This window comes from Gorilla gorilla, chromosome X, assembly GCF_029281585.2.
Source record: "Gorilla gorilla gorilla isolate KB3781 chromosome X, NHGRI_mGorGor1-v2.1_pri, whole genome shotgun sequence".
Classification (NCBI taxonomy): Eukaryota; Metazoa; Chordata; class Mammalia; order Primates; family Hominidae; genus Gorilla; species Gorilla gorilla.
Window position 1 is genome coordinate 51,010,095 of NC_073247.2, and position 18,156 is coordinate 51,028,250.

The 18,156-nt window shown below is 38.9% G+C and overlaps 1 protein-coding gene across 5 annotated transcripts in view; it reads right to left on the minus strand.

Moving 5' to 3' along the window:
* Positions 1-1,540: 1,540 nt before the first annotated feature.
* MED14 (mediator complex subunit 14) overlaps positions 1,541-18,156 on the minus strand; it is an 86,107-nt gene continuing 69,491 nt past the window's right edge. For all 5 annotated transcript variants that reach the window (XM_055376428.2, XM_055376427.2, XM_031005818.3 and 2 more), the window contains 7 exons: positions 16,312-16,494; positions 14,929-15,164; positions 11,425-11,604; positions 11,224-11,331; positions 6,945-7,070; positions 6,374-6,566; positions 1,541-3,889 (listed from right to left, as the gene is read on the minus strand). In XM_055376428.2, coding sequence (XP_055232403.2) covers positions 3,816-3,889; positions 6,374-6,566; positions 6,945-7,070; positions 11,224-11,331; positions 11,425-11,604; positions 14,929-15,164; positions 16,312-16,494 — 1,100 coding nt within the window. In that variant the 3' untranslated portion in view covers positions 1,541-3,815. The remainder of the gene's footprint in view (positions 3,890-6,373; positions 6,567-6,944; positions 7,071-11,223; positions 11,332-11,424; positions 11,605-14,928; positions 15,165-16,311; positions 16,495-18,156) is intronic.

Consider the following 18,156-nt stretch of genomic DNA (forward strand, 5'->3'; position numbering starts at 1 on the left):
ACCGCTGGCTGCCTGCGGTGTGCCAAGCTAACCCAAAACTCAAAATCCCCCGCCACTGGACCACCTAGAAGGCGGCGTTTGCCTGTTTAGGGCAACACATCACTTGGATTCTAGAAGGCTGCACACCTGAGCCAGATAAGGGCATCCTGAAGCACCTAGCAAAGGTTAGACGATAATTATCTAGTATTCTTGATTATATGATAATTAGTGCTCCTTGCACATGGAAGTCTGATTTAAGTTCCAAAGAAGTGCCACAAAGGTCAGAAGGCACTGGGATTGTCAACTCCAAGTGACAAGTCAGGTCAGTTTTAGTTGTTTTTAATGAGCTTTCTGAGCTTGGAAAACATGTCAAAATTGTGTGTAGTTAAAAGCCTCTGAGGAAAGAGTCTAAACATTAAACCTTCCCGACTGTGGTTCACAGCAAAAATGTCCAGTGTTTAGGAGCACTAGCTCAGACTCAAACTGCCCCTTCTTAGCAGTTTGATCTTAAGCAACCTTAATTTGATCTCAGGCAAATTGCATTTCTCTGGGCCTCCATTTACTCATTTTTAAGAAGAGGATATCAATAACCTACCACATTGGGTTGTTGTGAGGATTAAATACACATTGAAATATTAAGAAAATGCCTAGCACACAGTAAGCTCTCAGTAAATACTTGCTATTATTTTATATTGACCTAAATATGCCCTTTCATCAATCAGTTATATTCTTGGGCAAGGTATTTTAACAAATCACTGGCCACTTGGAAGTGGAGGCAACTTACAGAAAATTGTGAGCATACCATGGAGTTCCTGGAGTTGTGCAGCACAGTGCTGGTTGGCCTCTGCTAACTTTGTCTTAATAACCTCAATGCTAAATCCATCCTAAGTAAATTTAAATCACATCCTTAGACACACTGTCCATTCTCAAACCGAATGAAAAAAAAAAATTCCACAAGAAACAATAAAATACACATTAACATTTTCCCTCTATGTCCCTTGAATGTAAGTTCTCTTAAAATTTTCTGTATACTGATTTTATATCAAGAACACTTGGATGATAAATAAACATTAAGGTAAAATGTAATAGGCACTTCTTTTGGGGGGAAAAAACTATGAAAGGAACAACTTTTTATATTGAAATTGGATCAGAATCCAGGGTAGCAAAGTTATAACTTCTTGAAGTTATCAAATTAACCACAGTCCAAAGAATGGCTGTTAGTATCCTTTGGCTGAACAGATTACTGTGTTAATTAGAACACAGTTATTAGTGGTTCTTAAATTCAAAGTCATATAAATTTTAGTTTATGCTTGCACTTAACTCACTCAGTTAATTTTCAAACATAAGGTTCGACTCCTGTTATTAACGACTTGACACGTTCTGCTGAAGCTCTCACTTTTCTTCTAATTCTGAAAGTACTTTTATACATTCTGAAATAGCATTTCAGCAGATGGAAAAATGAAGGTGGCAAATCAGGACCAATTTCTTATTTCAAGGTTAAATTAATACTAAACCAGACTATTAATGAAAACATCTTCATCAAAATTAACTAGAGAGTTGGTAGTTCTCTGAAACTTTGTATAAATTTTATTTATTACTGTAAATACTAAAATCACATTGAAAACACATCTTTAACCTTAAAGTTAAGTCCCAACCCGATTATTAGAGAAAATCACTTGGGCATCCAGTCCCTTTGATTGAACCTGGGTAACAAAAGAGGCAAAAGACATGATTTGTGATGAAACTTACTATTCAAATGCTAAATGTTTTCAAGCTTTAATAAGGTATATATCAATTCCAAGTACCAAGCATAATATAAAAATTCAAATTCATGGGTTTACTCTTAATAAGCATCAAAAGCAAATTTTGTGCACTGAATCCTATCTTACTCTTGATTGGCACAATGCATTCAGAGATGAGTTATAATTAGGAAAAAAGAGTGTCCACTGAATGCATCATGTGTAAAAATGCAATTAACATTTCAAAACCACATTAAAAGGGAAAATACCTAAAAAGTTAACTCTTAATAAAATTATTTGAAACAATATTATCCTGCAGATAAAAATACATTTCTTGTATATACATGTAGATTTCTACATGAAAGAAAAGATTCAGCTCCAAATAGAAAAGGGCTGACCCTTGATAAAGACATCTTAGATTGCCAAACTGATGTGATTACCACTGTAAGAACTAAAAACAGAAGGATAAAAAGGTTAAGTTAAAGGAAGGATAAAAGTTTAGTCAACTGCTCCTGAACAGTGGCAGAGTTGGGTGAGAAGTGGGAGATGAAGGCAGAAATAAGACAAAGAAGAAAGGCAAAGAAGGCCTCAACTCTGATTGAAAATGAGTGGAGAATCAAGCAAAGTTGAGAACGGATATGATATACGTGCAGTGAGATACTTGAAACTAGAATTTGATAGTTGATAGTTATAGAAGCTCAATTAAATCATCTTGAAGTGGAATTAGACAAAGCATCTACATTTTAATGGAGAACCAGTATTACAGTGACCAGGTAACTCGGCATGGTATTATCATTTAAAAATTTTTCCTAAATACCATGAAGTCGGTAGAAGACCTTTGCATCAGACCACGTTCTTTGAAGCTTAAAAAAGTCCCTGACTGACTAGGAAAGACAGCACAGTACTCCAAAAAGAAACCCTGCAGAGATGTATTAATACCAAAAACTCCATTTGACCCTGGACAGGCCCAGGATTCGGGATTCTTCAAAATGAGGGGAATGGACCAGGTTTCTTCCAAGCAAAACATTCTATCGTTTTGTTGACAATGAATTAAATTGAAATTGTTTAGAACAATCCCAATTTTGGTGGGGAAGGAAAGGAGGATAAGTTAAGCAAGATAAAGAAAGCTCACAGAAACTTCATGCAGAGGTACAGCATTAAAGTTCTTTGTTTCCTAATTAATGTTGTATGCAGAAGTATTCTGTAAACTAAATTTTCCTGACAGAAAAGTTCCCACATCCTCAACAGATGAGAATGATTGCATTATTTGGGATCCTTGATCAATATGAACCACATACTGTCCCTTCTCAAAGACTAAGTTCCTTATTTTTCACCCAAATCCTATATATTGAAAGACAACCAAGGTGCTAAATGTTAACCACTAGTCAAGTTAGGAATGTCTGAAGAAAATATATTAACCTTGACATAAAGAAGATGTTTTTGGTCAAATTTCAGACATGTATTATTATAAATTAATAACTGGCTCCATCCACCAGGTTAAAGATGAAGGGAGGGCCTAAGATGTCTCTAGAGTTTATATACACACAAGTGAGTGTCACTGTTTTGTTTTGTTTTTGACCTAGTTTTATTAAATATTGCTTCCTTGGGGTGTGTTTATAACAACTCCCAGAACATTTCATGTACGGATTCAAAGCGGTCATATTAAAATACAGCTTCAATATAAAGTTTATCACAGTTTTACAGTATTCAAAAATGACAGACCTGCCTTAAAAAACAAAACAAAAACCAAAAAAGGACTATTACACCCAAAACATAAGAAAACAATTAAATAAACAAGTTTGGCATTTTCATAACTTTATAGTATAAAACAGAATATTAAATTTATTACTGGCAAACGGACACTGATTTATTTCCTTTGAAATGTGTCCCATTTAAACACTCTATACAAGTTCATTATACAAAAGATGGATGATCATTTTGATGAAAGAAGTGCACCCTGAAAATTTTTGCCAGTTTAGAATATTTAGCTCTTAAAGTTTAAAAAAAAAGTCCTTTTCCTTTTTTAAACTGAAGGCTGAATTCAGATTTTTTTTGTTGTCTCATCTGTCAGCCTTCCTGGTTTAAAAACAATAGTGTCTATGGACGCCCACCAGGGGGCAGTGTAAGATTAGCCATTAAATCACGAACAGCTGCAAATATTGTGCATTCACCTGCAACAGAGAAAAATGGTCATTAGCTATTCGCAACACAGGAAAGATGTTAACACACCGGTAAGGGAAGGGGTAATTAAATCTAAAATTAGTGAGAACTTTAAAGATCAAAATAAAAGACAATTTTAACTGCCCAGATTATTGGGGATTAAGCTGTGGTGTTAAGTATCAGATTATATTTGGTTTGGATTTTTTTTCTCAGGAGGAAACTTCAAGCAAGTCCCAGTTAGGTTTGTATTTAGGAAGATATGTCTAGAGTTTCTGTTTAGAAACACTGTAGCATTAGATAAGCCTTTGAAGTTGGGCTTTAAGGCTACTGAGTGCTTATAAGGGCATTTTGGATATCATAAAAACATCTAGTTTATATTTATGCATTAGTTACAACTTTGGTGGTATCTTTCAAACGTTGCATTAAAGGCCAGATAAAAATGTTTAGGACAGCGCTGTCCAATAGAACTTTTTGTGATGATGGAAATGTTGTATAAGTGTGCCATGGCTATTAAACACTTGTAATACAGCTAGTGTGACTGAGGAACTGAATTTAAAGTTTTATTTAATTTTCATTAACTTAAATTTAAATAGCCACATGCTGGCTAGTGGCAGTTATACTGGACAGTGCATGTCTCTGACATCTATTGGAGTTTTCTCCCAAAATTCAAGGAAATGGTCAACTTCCAGAGTTCAACATTAAAATCAATTAAATACAAAAATGATCTTCTTAAAAGCACTTCATCAGAAGAGAAGTGATGGGTGTGGGAGGTGGGGTGGGAGACTGAAGTATGGTACACCAACAATCCAAAAACAGGATTTGTGGGTGGGGAGGGTGCTGGCGATTCATCCTGTCAACTTCTCCTTTGCTCAAAGAAACCAAATACTCTGCTTCTTGTAAATATTACAAGTATTTAAATATTATAAACCAAAAGCTGGATCCCTTCCTCTACAGCATGGTCTAACACTGTATACAGTGGCTGAAAGTGGGAGAACTGAAGACCTCATGTGAACCATGGCCTTTCAGCAAAGGGCAGGATGTGCAGTGATCCTGTGCACATGAGAAGGTACAGAAAGAAAAAGGAAATCCAAAGGTCTGCCCAGTCCAAGGGGGGAAAAAAATGAAAACACTTCCAAAATATCTCAACAATTTCTGAAAAGGAGAAGTATTGTTTTTTAAAAAACAAATTTTCATTATTGATAGGCAAGAAAACTTGCTTGATCCCAATAGGATCAAAACATTTTCCTTTTAATTTTAAATTCCACAAGACATAATACATAAAAACACATAAGATAATGACAGCCATCTGCTTGTGAAGGAATGGTGTTTATTATCAAGGTTCTACTGGACTGTTACTTTGAGAATTCTGATAGCTTTAAACTTTGATTCTTGAGGACCTATTTTTAGCTGAAAGAAGAGAGAAGTCAAAGGATGAAAGCAGAAAATTGTAAGAAGTAGAAGAAGTATTACAACAAAAGAAGCACACCCTTCTCTACTGCCCAGTGTATTCCTTATACATTAAAGTGAGAACTCGCCTGCATATCCAATGTGGGGAAACAAATAGCTAAATATATCATTTCTCTCCTGATTCCTAGTTCTAGAAAACTCTGGACACTGTAGTACCTAAAAATGTTTCAGAGAACAACTTTCCCTCATTTAAAAACATAATTGTTATTTAACTATTCTAAACAGAGAGAGATACAGAGAACTTCCTTAATATTAGAAATAAGCAAATTTTAAATTTCCTTAATATTAGAAATGAGCAAAATGGAAGAAAAGTTCTCTTTGCTGAGCTTTGTATTTTGCAACCCCAAATTTAGCACTGCCAGGAGTTACGTGTTAAGTGAAGTCTACTCCAGTATTGCAGGGACCTTGTTTATCTTTCTAGAAACATTCTGGTTTCCTCGGAAATGTTCAGTTTGAGAGCTTCATTGTGCACATGGTGAAAAGGTTCACTTGCACCCACCTGACACTTATATAAGAAGCCCAAAAAAGCAGTAATGCCATTTGTATCAGCTTTTATTCTTCACAAAACATTTAGAAGATACAGAACTTTTAATAATATTCTTCTATTCGTGATTGAACCATAAAATATGAGAAACCAACATGCATTTCAACTTTGTGATGTACAGAGTGGCAGGTATTGATGGTAGGGCAGGAATTCACAGCCGTGGAAAATTCTATCATCCTAACCTAGGTCTTTGTGGCAATGTGTGCTATAAATACAAGCTTCTGGCATTAGCAACTGGGTCAGTCCCAATAGTAAATCACTAACAAAAAGTCCAGGCAGCAGAGAAATGGACAAAAATGAAGAACCAGTGAGAAAGGAAGAAAGCGACAGGCAGACATTAAGAGGGCCACGGCAACCAGACCTCTGTTGCTATGACTGGGTGGTAGAGTAGGTAAGGAGGGAGAAGAGAAGAGGAGAAAGGGGTGTCTCTCAAAAGAACTTTTATAACATATATGCAATAAAATATTGTCTACTGGTCATGTACCTTGTCGTGGTGGATTCATCTCTGCAAACCTCTTCAGAATGTTGCTGACCATCATGGGAGCAGCAACAGAAGAGTTCTGCTGTCTGGGAATGTCTGCCTGCTGGGTTGTACCTGAAGCCATGTCATAAATGATTGGAACTATAATACTAACAGGTTCTTGGGGAGGGACCGATGTTTTCTGAGTTAGTTGAAGCTGTATACACACAACACACACAAAGAGAATAAAAACATCATAAAACATCTGTCTAAATGTATCAAAGGTACTATCATTTACTATACTTTCAGATTAAGATAAGCAAGCAAAAGAAAATTACACATGACAAGAAAAGTGACAAACAACTGAATATTATGGTTAAGATGCAACTGTGCTACACAATTACCTGGTTCAATAAATTTCTGTTTTATTACTAAAGGAACCAGGATGTCATGACATCTACGCTGACAATTAAGGAATCCTGGCCTCTATTTGGCAACAAGAGATAATTTATGCAGTTATCCAAAAGTTGCTCTATTATCACGTGGCATTTCCCTCAGAAGCTCTGTACATGCACAGATGCTGGGTGGTACTTACAAAAAATAGCATTTTGGATTTCAGCACCACAGCAGGCGTCCCAGGAGGTGCAATCGGCGGCGCGCTGGGAGGGATCGTCAGGCAAAACTGAACATTCCATTTTAGCTGTGTTGCCTGGTCAGGGAACTATTTTGAGGGGGAAAAATCAAGATAAAGGCATATAAACGTTTAAAATCATATTCTAGGTAGGAAAGTCTGAGAGGTTAGAATTTTGTTTCATACCCAATTATTAACAGAACATAAAGTTAATAACTGCACTTTTTCAAAACAAATACATACATGAAGTTGCTAACTGAAAAGTCAACTGTGGACTTACGTAAGATCTTCCCCTTCCTTCCCTCCCACTTCGTTAATTCCTAAGGCCTATGGATTCGGCTTCTGCAGGGTCTCTGACATCTGTTCCCTCCTCTCTATATTCATTGAGGCCACAATGTGCAGGGCTTTATTACTTCTCCTGTGCTCCCCTAACAGCTCTTTCCAGTGGCTGCCTCTTCCAGTCCATCCTCATACCACCATCAGACATAGGTCCTACAACATGGTTCCAGTCAAGCTCACAAATGTTCAGTGACATTTAGTGACACATGCTATCCCCCTACCACCCACAACTGAGGACCAACACCTAGCATTCAAGGCCCTTCTTAACTGTGCCAATCTAGACTTCCCAGTCCTGTTTCCAACTCTTTGCCTAAACAAACTAGTCAAACTGTGTGAAAGATTTTTAAATTATATCCATTGGTGCTTTTTTAGCCACATAAATATTTACTCCTTTAAAAATTCAAATGGATTTTTTGACATAAATAATGTTTCCTACAGCCTATTAGATCAGAAGCCAAATGTTGAGACTATTAGCAAAAGAACACTGTTGCCCCAATATTTATAGTAAAACGCTAACTAAAAAAAGAGTGAGGTAATTGAAGTTACTCAAATCAACACTAGAAACATTAAAATGAAAAGACCACTGTAAGACTGAAAAAAATACATCAGCTGCCATCTGGATTCCATCTATATAACTACATACTTTCACAGTATATATCTCCCCATACAGAGAAGATTGATTATATGATAAATGAGCATCTGAAAAAGTTGGATCCATACCTCCTCATATTTGACACCAAAACAAAGTGAGACCCTGTCTCAAAATAAATAAATAAAAATATATTTAAAAATTTAAATAATTAAAAAAAGGAATCCAAATGGTATTAGAAAAAAAACTTTGGGAGGATTATTTCAAAATCTGGGAGTGAGAAGAATCTAACAATGATACAAAATCAGGAAAACTTAAAAACCAATATTGATACATTTCACTATTTAAAAGAAAATTTTGCATAGCTAAACCTACCAAAAGTCAAGTCAAAACACAAATGAAAAACGCGGAAAAAATATTTACAATGAATATCCCAAGGGGCTAACTTTGCTAATGTACATACCCAATTCCTACAAATCAAAAGACCTAAAAATCTACAAATTAGAAAGACCCAAAGTCTAAACACTGATAAAACTGTTGACAAGGATGTGGGAAAAAGCCAGTACTCTCATTGCTGGTGGGAATATAAACTGGCATAACCTCTATGGAGAACAATTTGGCAAAATCTACCAAAATTACAATTACATATATCCTCCGACCCAGCAATTCTACAGGTATACTGGCACATCCATAAAAAGGCTCTTTATTGTGGCACTGTTTTTAACAGCAAAATATCAGAAGAAACCAAAATGGCCAACAAGTTGGGACTACTCAGCAATTTTAATACATTCATCTAATGAAATACTAAGCTTTGTTAAACAACACAAAACAAAGACATCCTTTATATACTGATATGGAAAGATCTCCAAGATTTGTTCAGTGAATAAAGCAAGATGCTCCTCCATTTCAAGCAATATGCCAGGTCAGATATCCCGGAAATCACATCCACCACAAACACTAAAAATACTGGGGGTGGAAAGGCATCTTTTTATTTTTTATTTTTTGAGACGGAGTCTTGCTCTGTCACCCAGGCTGGAGTGCAATGGTGTGATCTCGGCTCACTGCAGCCTCTGCCTTCTGGGTTCAAGCGATTCTCCTGCCTCAGCCTCCTGTGCAGCTGGGATTACAGGTGCCCGTCACCACACCTGGCTAATTCTTTGTATTTTTAGTAGAGATGGAGTTTCACCATGTTGGCCAGGATGGTCTCAAACTCCCAACCTCACGTGATCCACCCGCCTTGGCCTCCTAAAGTGCTGGGATTACAGGCATGAGCCCCCATGCCCAGCCAAAAGCCATCTTTTTAAATGCTATTATGCATTGAATTGCGCACCTGAAGAAGACATGAAGTCCTAACCCCCAGCACCCATGAATATGATCTTATCTGAAAACCAGGTCTTTGGAGATGTAATCAAATTAAGATGAGGTCATTAGAATGGTCCCTAATCCAATATGACTGTTGTCCTTTATAAGAAGAGAAGAGACACAGGCAGAGACACACACAGAGAGAACACCATGTGACGACAGAGGCAGAGGTTGCAGTAGCTAAGGAATACCAAAGACCGCTGGAACCACCTGAAGCTAAGAGAAACACATGGAATAGATTCAACCCTAGGGTCTTCAGAGAGCATGGCCCCACTGACCCCTTGATTTAGGGTTTCTGGTCTCCAGAACCGTGAGAGAATAAACTCCTATTGTTTTAAGCCACTCAGCTTGCCGGAATTTGTTGTGGCAGCCCTAAAAAACGAACACGAATGCAGACTGAGTTATGCAGAAACTAAGGGAAATCCCCCAAGGGCCAACAACAAACCAAGAACAGATATTCAGTGCTCTGAAGGCAGCTGCTGCCCACGGAGCATCTTGCTGTCTCTTACTTTGCACTTCAGATTGACTGATTGATTGATTTTTTTGGAGATGTAGTCTCACTCGGTCGTCCAGGTTGGAGTGCAGTGGCATGATCTCGGCTCACTGCAACCTCTGCCTCCTGGGTTCAAGCAATTCTCCTGCCTCAGCCTCCCAAGTAGTTGGGACTACAGGCATGTGCCACCACGCCTGGCTAATTTTTTTGTATTTTTAGTAGAGACGAGGTTTCACCATGTTGCCCAAGCTGGTCTGGAACTCCTGAGCTCAGGCAATCGGCCCGCCTCAGCCTTCCAAAGTGCTAGGATTACAGGCGTGAGCCACCGTGCGCGGCCTTTTTTTTTTTTTGTGAGACAGTCTCACTCCATCACCCAAGCTGGAGTGCAGTGGCATGATCTCGGCTCACTGCAACCTCCCCCTCCCGGGTTCAAGCGATTTTTCTGCCTCAGCCTCCCGAGTAGCTGGGACTACAGGCTGTGCCACCATGCGTAGCTAATTTTTTAGTATTTTTAGTAGAGACAGGGTTTCACCACATTGCCCAGGCTGGTCTCGAGCTCCTGAGCTCAGGCAATCTGCCTGCCTCAGCCTCCCAAAGTACTAGGATTACAGGTATGAGCCACCGCACCCGGCCTGCACTTCAGTTTTAACAGCTATTCAGGACACAAAGTCTAGGACCAACATGGCTGAGGAGTCAGATTTTTAAAAATTATATGTTATAAATTTATACATAAACCATCTCATAATAAAAATGGAAAAAAGTACAAAACAGGATGTGTAAATATCATTTCATTTAAAATATTTATAAGAAGGCCACGCACAGTGGCTCACACCTGTAATCCCAGCACTTTGGGAGGCCAAGGTGGGTGGATCACTTGAGACCTGAAGTCTGAGACCAGCCTGAGCAACACGGTGAAACTCCGTCTCTACAAAAAAAAAAAAAAAAAAAAAGCCAGGCACGGTGGCGTGCACCTGTAGTCCCAACTACTCAGGAGGCTGAGGTGGGAGAATCACCTGAGCCCCAGAGGTCAAGGGTGCAGTGAACTGAGATCTCATCACTGCACTCCAGCCTGGGTATCGGAGTGAGACCCTGTCTCAATCAATCAAAAGTTTATGAGAGCAATGTTATTTGCTTTTATGAATGCACCATCTCTGGAAGGAGAGGCAAGCCATGGTAACTCTGGTTGGCCAGAAGACAGTTGGACAGGGATAGAGGGGACAGGGATAGCTAGACAGGAACTGATGGGAAATTTCTCACTATATTATCTTGTTTTAAATTCAAAAGATAAAACAGAATTGTGTTACCTATTCAAAGATAAATAAAATTTAAGTTAAAAATTAAGAATTTAAGAGAAAAATAGAAGAAACTACATAGATGGGTGAAAACCAATAAACACTGCTCCCACCAAGTCTAACCTCCTCAAACAAACCTTGCTAGAAATGTATATCTCTGTAACTTACCAGCTCCAGCTTCATAATGTGCACACAATCCCTGAGGATGTGTGTAGGAGCTCCTAATAGCTTGGTGAAGGCTATTAACGTATTAGCTTTAAATGGTGGTCCTGCAACCTACAGGGATAAATAAAGCAAGTTACTCTTCATTCTACATTAATGCTTCTGTTTCATTAATTATATTCAAATTATGCACTATTAAACACATACTCTTGTTTCAAAGAATTTCTCCAAAACTTGAAGTTCATCAGGTTTCCACTGTCCTGCATTTTCAGGTGTCACTTTTAGCTGAAGCGTTTGGTTGGTTTTGGGACTAAGGGCTACTCTGCATTTCAGTGCATCAGTCTTAAACATGATCACTCCAGGTTCATTAGAATTTATCAGCTGCAGCTACAAAACAAGGACACATCAAATTAACATGTAAGTCAAAGAGAAAATGAAGATGTTACTGAGAGAACTGTTCCAAAAGGAAAACCACTAAGTTGATACCTATTCCAAAACAAAGGCACCTACAGCATTGAGCATCAACTGCTGGCAACACTGCAAAAAAAGATGCGATCAGACATTATGTGCCTCTTGATGGAAGAACATAACTCTACCTATGAAGTATTCTTGCAAAACAACATCAAAAAACTTGAGCCTGAATTCATGCAGTAGTTTGATCCAGAGGACTGACCAATGTGATAGAAAACATAGGGATCAAAAAAATACTAAGTGATTCCGAATTGCATAAGGATGAAGAAGGAGAACTAGATGGGGGAACCAAAAGTTTGAAGGGGACTTAGAAAAACTTATTTCGGTTCTGATTCAAAGTGTAAAAAATGAGACAACCTGGGAAATCTGGGTATTAACTAGATATGTGATACAGAAATTATTTTTTTTAGGTATGAGAATGGTGCAGGTTGTGTTTTTTGTTTGTTTTGTTTTAAGAGTCTATACTTTTTAGAGACATATGCAAAAATTTTTATGCAAGAAATTATGTCTGAGATTTGCTGTGAAAATCTGGGAGGAGGAGTTCTAGATGAAACAATACTGATATTAGTTAACTGTTGGAGGTGGGTGATGAGAGTACAGAAGTTCATTATACCATTCTACTTCTGTATATGCTGAACATTTTCCACAATATTTTTTTTTAAAGTGGCACATTAGAAAAAAAGAAGACAGAGTACAATTACAAAAGGTTAGATCTGGATTAGGCTCTTATTCTAGCCCCGGGGGTTGACAAACTTTTTCTGTAAAGTGTTATATAGAAAAAGTTGCAGGTTTTATGCACTATATGGTCTCTGTCACAATTATTCAATGTTGTCATCACAGCTGAAAGCAGCTATAGACGATAAATAAATGAACAGGTGTGGCTGTGTTCCAATAAAACTTTATTTACAAAAACAGGTGGTAAGGACATAGCACCAGGGGCCGTAGTTTACTGACCCGTTTTAGCAGAGTATGTTGATTATGCAGCTGAGCAAAATGAGGCCAAAGAGCTGAAAGCTTACATAGATGGTAAGTGGCATAGCTGAGGCTAGATCCCGGGTCTGATGATTACCATTCTGAGTGCTAATTTTAGTTTATTTTATTATTTTTCTTTCTTTTCTTTTGAATGCTAATTTATTCAAAAACATTTCCCCACCAAATCTTAGTATGAAGGTTGCAAAATGGCTTTACACTAAACATGGAGTGAATATTTTAAACATTCACCATTTTTAATTCTTTTTTTATTTTTTGAGACGGAGTCTCGCTCTGTTGCCCAGGCTGGAGTGCAGTGTCACGATCTCGGCTCACTGCAACCTCTGCCTCCCAGGTTCAAGCGATTCTCCTGCCTCAGTCTCCCGAGTAGCTGGAATTACAGGCATGTGCCACCACACCCAGGTAATTTTTGTTTTTTGTTTGTTTTGAGAGTCTCGCTCTGTCTGCTCAGGCTGGAGTGCAGTGGCACGATCTCGGCTCACTGCAACCTCTGCCTCCCGGGTTCAAATGATTCTCATGCTTCAGCCACCCAAGTAGCTGGGATTACAGGCGTGCACCACCACACCCAGCTAATTTTTGTGTTTCCAGTAGAGATGGGGTTTCACCATGTTGGCCAGGCTGGTCTCGAACTCCTGGGCTCAAGTGATCCGCCTGCCTCAGCCTCCCAAAGTGCTGGGATTACAGGCATGAGCCACCGCGCCTGGCCTTGTATTTTCAGTAGAGATGGGGTGTCGCCATGTTGGCCAGGCTGATCTCAAACTCCTGACCTCAAGTGATCCCCCCACCTCAGTCTCCCAAAGTGCTGGGATTACAGGCATGAGCCACTGTGCCTGGCCTAAACATTCACCATTTTGACTACCTCATTAGCACATGCATCTACCAATAATAACAGTAATTATAAATAATGAAAATGCCAAGACAGTATATTAAGGGCTTTACATGAAATCTCTCAAATTCCCACAACTGTTATCAGTTAGGTAAATACTATTATCTGAAGAAATTTGCCTAAGCATACATTAGCAGGTAGTATGGCTGGCTACAAACCCAGGCAGCCTGACTCTAGAACTGGTCCTCTCAATTATAAATTATCTCCTAAGGCTATCAGCATAGGATAAGTTAGAAGTCTCTTTTCTTCTTTTTTTTTTTAGAAGTCTTTTTTCTACAAGAGTTTTTAAAAATTCAATTGTTCATTTATTTATTTATTTATGAGACACAGTCTCACTCTGTTGCCCAGGCTGGAGTGCAGTGGCACGATCTTGGCTCACTGCAACCTCCGCCTCCCAGGTTCAAGCAATTCTCCTGCCTCAACCTCCCATACAGCTGGGATTATAGGTGCGCACCACCATGCCTGGCTAATTTTTGTATTTTTTAGTAGACGACGGGGTTTCATCATGTTGCCCAGGCTGGTCTTGAACTCCTGACCTCAAGAGATCTGCCCACCTCAGCCTCTCAAAGTGCTGGGATTACAGGCGTGAGCCACCGTGCCCGTCCTGTTCACATATTTAAAAAGAAGCTTTTGTCCTTGTAACCATAAATAATTTTCTTCAAATTTTTTTTCTCTTTTTATTTTTTTAGAGACAGGGTCCCACTTGATCACCCAGGATAGAGTGCAGCAGCATGATCACAGCTCACCGTAACCTGGAACTCCTGGTCTCAAGCAATCCTCCTGCCTCAACCTCCCAAGTAGCTAGGACTACAGGTGCATGCCTGCTAATTTTTTAAATTTTTTGTAGAGAGAGGGTCTTGCTATATTGCCTAGGGTGGTCTGGAACTCTTGGGCTCAGTGATCCTCCTGCCTCAGCCTTCCAAAGTGCTGGGATTACAGGTATAAGCCACCACACCCAGCCAATTATTTTATTTCAATAAAGACTCAGAGTCAAAATCAGCCTCCCCGCACGGGCACTCCAGAAGGCAAATAATTACTGGTATGCTATTCTCTGCAAGGCCAGATCCTGTGCGCAGCGCTCCTGTGTGCTGCAGAAATCTATCTCCAGGTCCATGTTAGCCACATAACATAGAAGCCACAGCACAGCAAACTGTATAATGCAGAAATATGTTAACATAAGAATGGAAAAGAAAATAATGGAGTCCATTTTTAATGCCAGGTTAGGGTGAAAATCATAATTCTAACAAGCTTGTTAAAGGAGGGAAGGTGAAGGAATGTCACGTTAGTTCAGATCCTATCCTGCAGGACAATTTAGCATTTTACCCTTAACAATCACCACTTAGAAGGTCACTAGGTACCCATACCGTTTCTTGTTGAATAATTCTTTGAAGATGTCGTCTCATGATGACTGATCCAAGGAATCTCTCAAGTGGAGAACAAAGGTAACTACCTGCCAGGCCGGGCACAAGACCTGGAGTTGGAGAGGGCAGCAGTAAAATGTTCAAGGCACTGTGAGTGAGGATGGTAGGTATGGATGCCGCCCAAGAGCGCTGAGGTAGTTTACGAGGTGGAGGCATGTTTGTTGGCATTGTTTGAGAACCTTTTGGGAAGGAAAACATGTTATGTCATTTACAAATACATACTATCTCATTGCTTCCTGTTTTGCTTTCATCATAAATCTTTGATGTTCTAAATCATTCTGTACTGTTTTAGTTACTCCTTGTGGTGTAACAATCATATATTAACAACCTGTTAGCAAAAATGGCCACTATTTTTCTCCTTCTTGTATCCAGGCCCCTTGCAATGTGACTTTGCAGCAACTCCTTTAAGGGGTGGACTCTATTTCTCCACCTGAAACCTGGCTGGCCTAGTGACTTGCTTCTGACCAACAGAATGTGGTGGAAGTGACACTGGGCTAGTTGTAGGCCTTAGCTTCTACTCCCTGCCTTAAAATCCTGTTGAGCCACCATGTGAACAAACCTCAGATCAAGTGTGAAACCACACAAAGCAGAGAGAAACCTTGCCATCTGAGGCCATCTAGTCCCAAACCAACCCAGCAGCTGACTACAGACACATGAGTGAGCTGCCCAGCAGAGTCTGAAAGAATCACTCAGCTGTGCTTAGTCTAAACTGCCAACCTGCAGAATTGTGAACCAATATACAACAATCATATATTGTTTTAAGCCACTAAATGTAGCAAAAGCTAACCAATACATGTGTACAATTCTCTTCTCTGTTATTATGTGTGATATTGTGAAATATATATTTGGTCTTTGTCCTAGCTCCTGGCATACAAATCCTAAAATTTTTGGACTCTTCAAAGTGGTTAAGTGTCCTTTTGTATGCTAATGAGATGGCTGATGGCTGGCAGCCCCTAGGTAGCTTCAGGAAGGGGGCTGATCACAGGAAAGACACGGCACGATTAGAGGGTTGGTAGTTTCAGCCCCACCCCCAAAGTTGATCACCAGTGGCCAGTAATTTAATCAATAATGCCTACGTGATGAAACTTCCATAAAAACCCAAAAGGACAGAGTTTGGAGAACTTCCAGATAGCCAAACATGTGAAGGCTCACAGAGGGCATGGAAACTGCACTCCCCTTACGCATCTCTTCATCTGCATCCTTTGTAATATCCTTTAAGTATCCTCTCTCAAAAAGTAGGTCATGACTTTCAAATGTGAGGATGCAACAAAATAGGTCACTTTGGGTTATACTAAAAAAGAACATAAAAATGTTGATGATACTCACTTGTTCCAGCTCGAGGGGAATGAGAAGCATCTGGAACCGGAGAATGTAGTGAGGGGTTGGCTGGTGACATTCCAGGCATGCGTGCTGCTGGTGAGGGGCCGGACACTTGAGGAGATCCTGGCCAGTTCCCTGCTCGTCCACTTGGTGACACCATAGTGTATGGGGAACTAGGGTCAAGAGTTCCTATAAAAAAGGTAAACAAATGATTCTCAAAACCTATATTTTAATAACTGAAAATTATTTGGCAGCATTCAAATCTTTACACAGTAATAATTTTATTTTTTCTTCCAATAAGATGTTTCACTGAAGCTTGATGTGTGTTAACATGTCATGCCTGAATCTCTATTTTGTGTAAGGTACTGTTTAACATGATACAAAAATTAGAAAAATATAAAGCTTGAGAGAGGATAAAATTTACCTTCACACAAGCTTCAATGTATGTAATATGTAACAATGTATGCTACTATATGCATTAAAATATTAAGCAAACAATCTCAGAGTTCCTTTAAAGGCAGAAATATTATATTTTTAAACCAACTTTGACAAACCATATTTTCATTCTACTCCAAGTAGAATGAGAAGGAAATTTTCCATATTCTTTATTTAGACTACGTTGACTAAGAAATGAACCAAGACTCAAGTTTTGAAAGCAGTGACTTCCTGAACAATTTGATATTTAAATTTCACCCTCCATTGGTATCTACGAAGATATTCAAAAATAAAAAATAAATAAATTTCATCCTCCAGATACCTTCAACATATTATTTATATCCCTCTGTAACCAAATGACAAACTGAAAAAATACTTTTACCATGTATATGTCAGAGAGTAAATGGTCTTTACTTAGGTCTTACAAATGGGCAAGAAAAAACACAAGAACATAGGCAAAGCATATATAACTGGGAGGTATAAAATAAGAAACACCAAAGACCGGCCAGGCACGGTGGCTCACACTTGTAATCCCAGCACTTTGGAAGGCTGAGGTGGGTGGATTGCTTGAGTCCAGGAGTTCGAGACCAGCCTGGGCAACACAGCAAAACCCCATCTCTACAAAAAAAATACAAAAACTAGCCAGGCGTGGTTGTGCACATCTGTAGTCCCAGCTACTTTGCTGGGGAGGAGGCTGAGGCAGGAGGATCACTTGAACTTGAGAAGCCGAGGTTGCAGTGCACTGAGACTGCACCACTGCACTCCAGCCTGGGTAACAGAGTGAGACTCTGTCTCAAAAAAACAAAAAACAAAACAAAACAAAAACAAAAAAACCAAAGACCAACCAAAAAAGGTTCAATTTTCTTCACTAATAAAGAAATACATTAAACAATAAGATACCATTTTTCACCTATGAAAATGTCCAAGGTCTTTAAAATATGTAATACTCCCTGGCGATGATGCAGGATAACAGACATTCTTGTATGATGGCATGGGAAATGGTACAGCCTTTCAGATGAGCAGTTATATGTTTCGAAAGCTTTAGAATTTGTCAAATCCCTTGATACAACAATTCCACTTCTGGAACTTACTTAAGGAAATAATCATGGATATGAGCACAGATGGCACCATTTTTAATTGTGAAAAAATGGAAACATTCTAAACATGTAACAATAGGAGAGCAGTTAAGTCATGGTATGCCCAGACAAGGGGATATTATTACACCATATGGTATGATGATGTGGAGTTTTTAATGACAGAAATGTTCCCACAAATATTAATAGTAAAAACTAAAATCCCAGGTGCTACACAGCTTAAAAACTGAGGAACCTGTTTATGTTCTATGGTATCATACTCATGATATATTAAGTGAAAAAAGGCACTGAACACTGTAAAGTATGCTGTCATGTGTGTAAA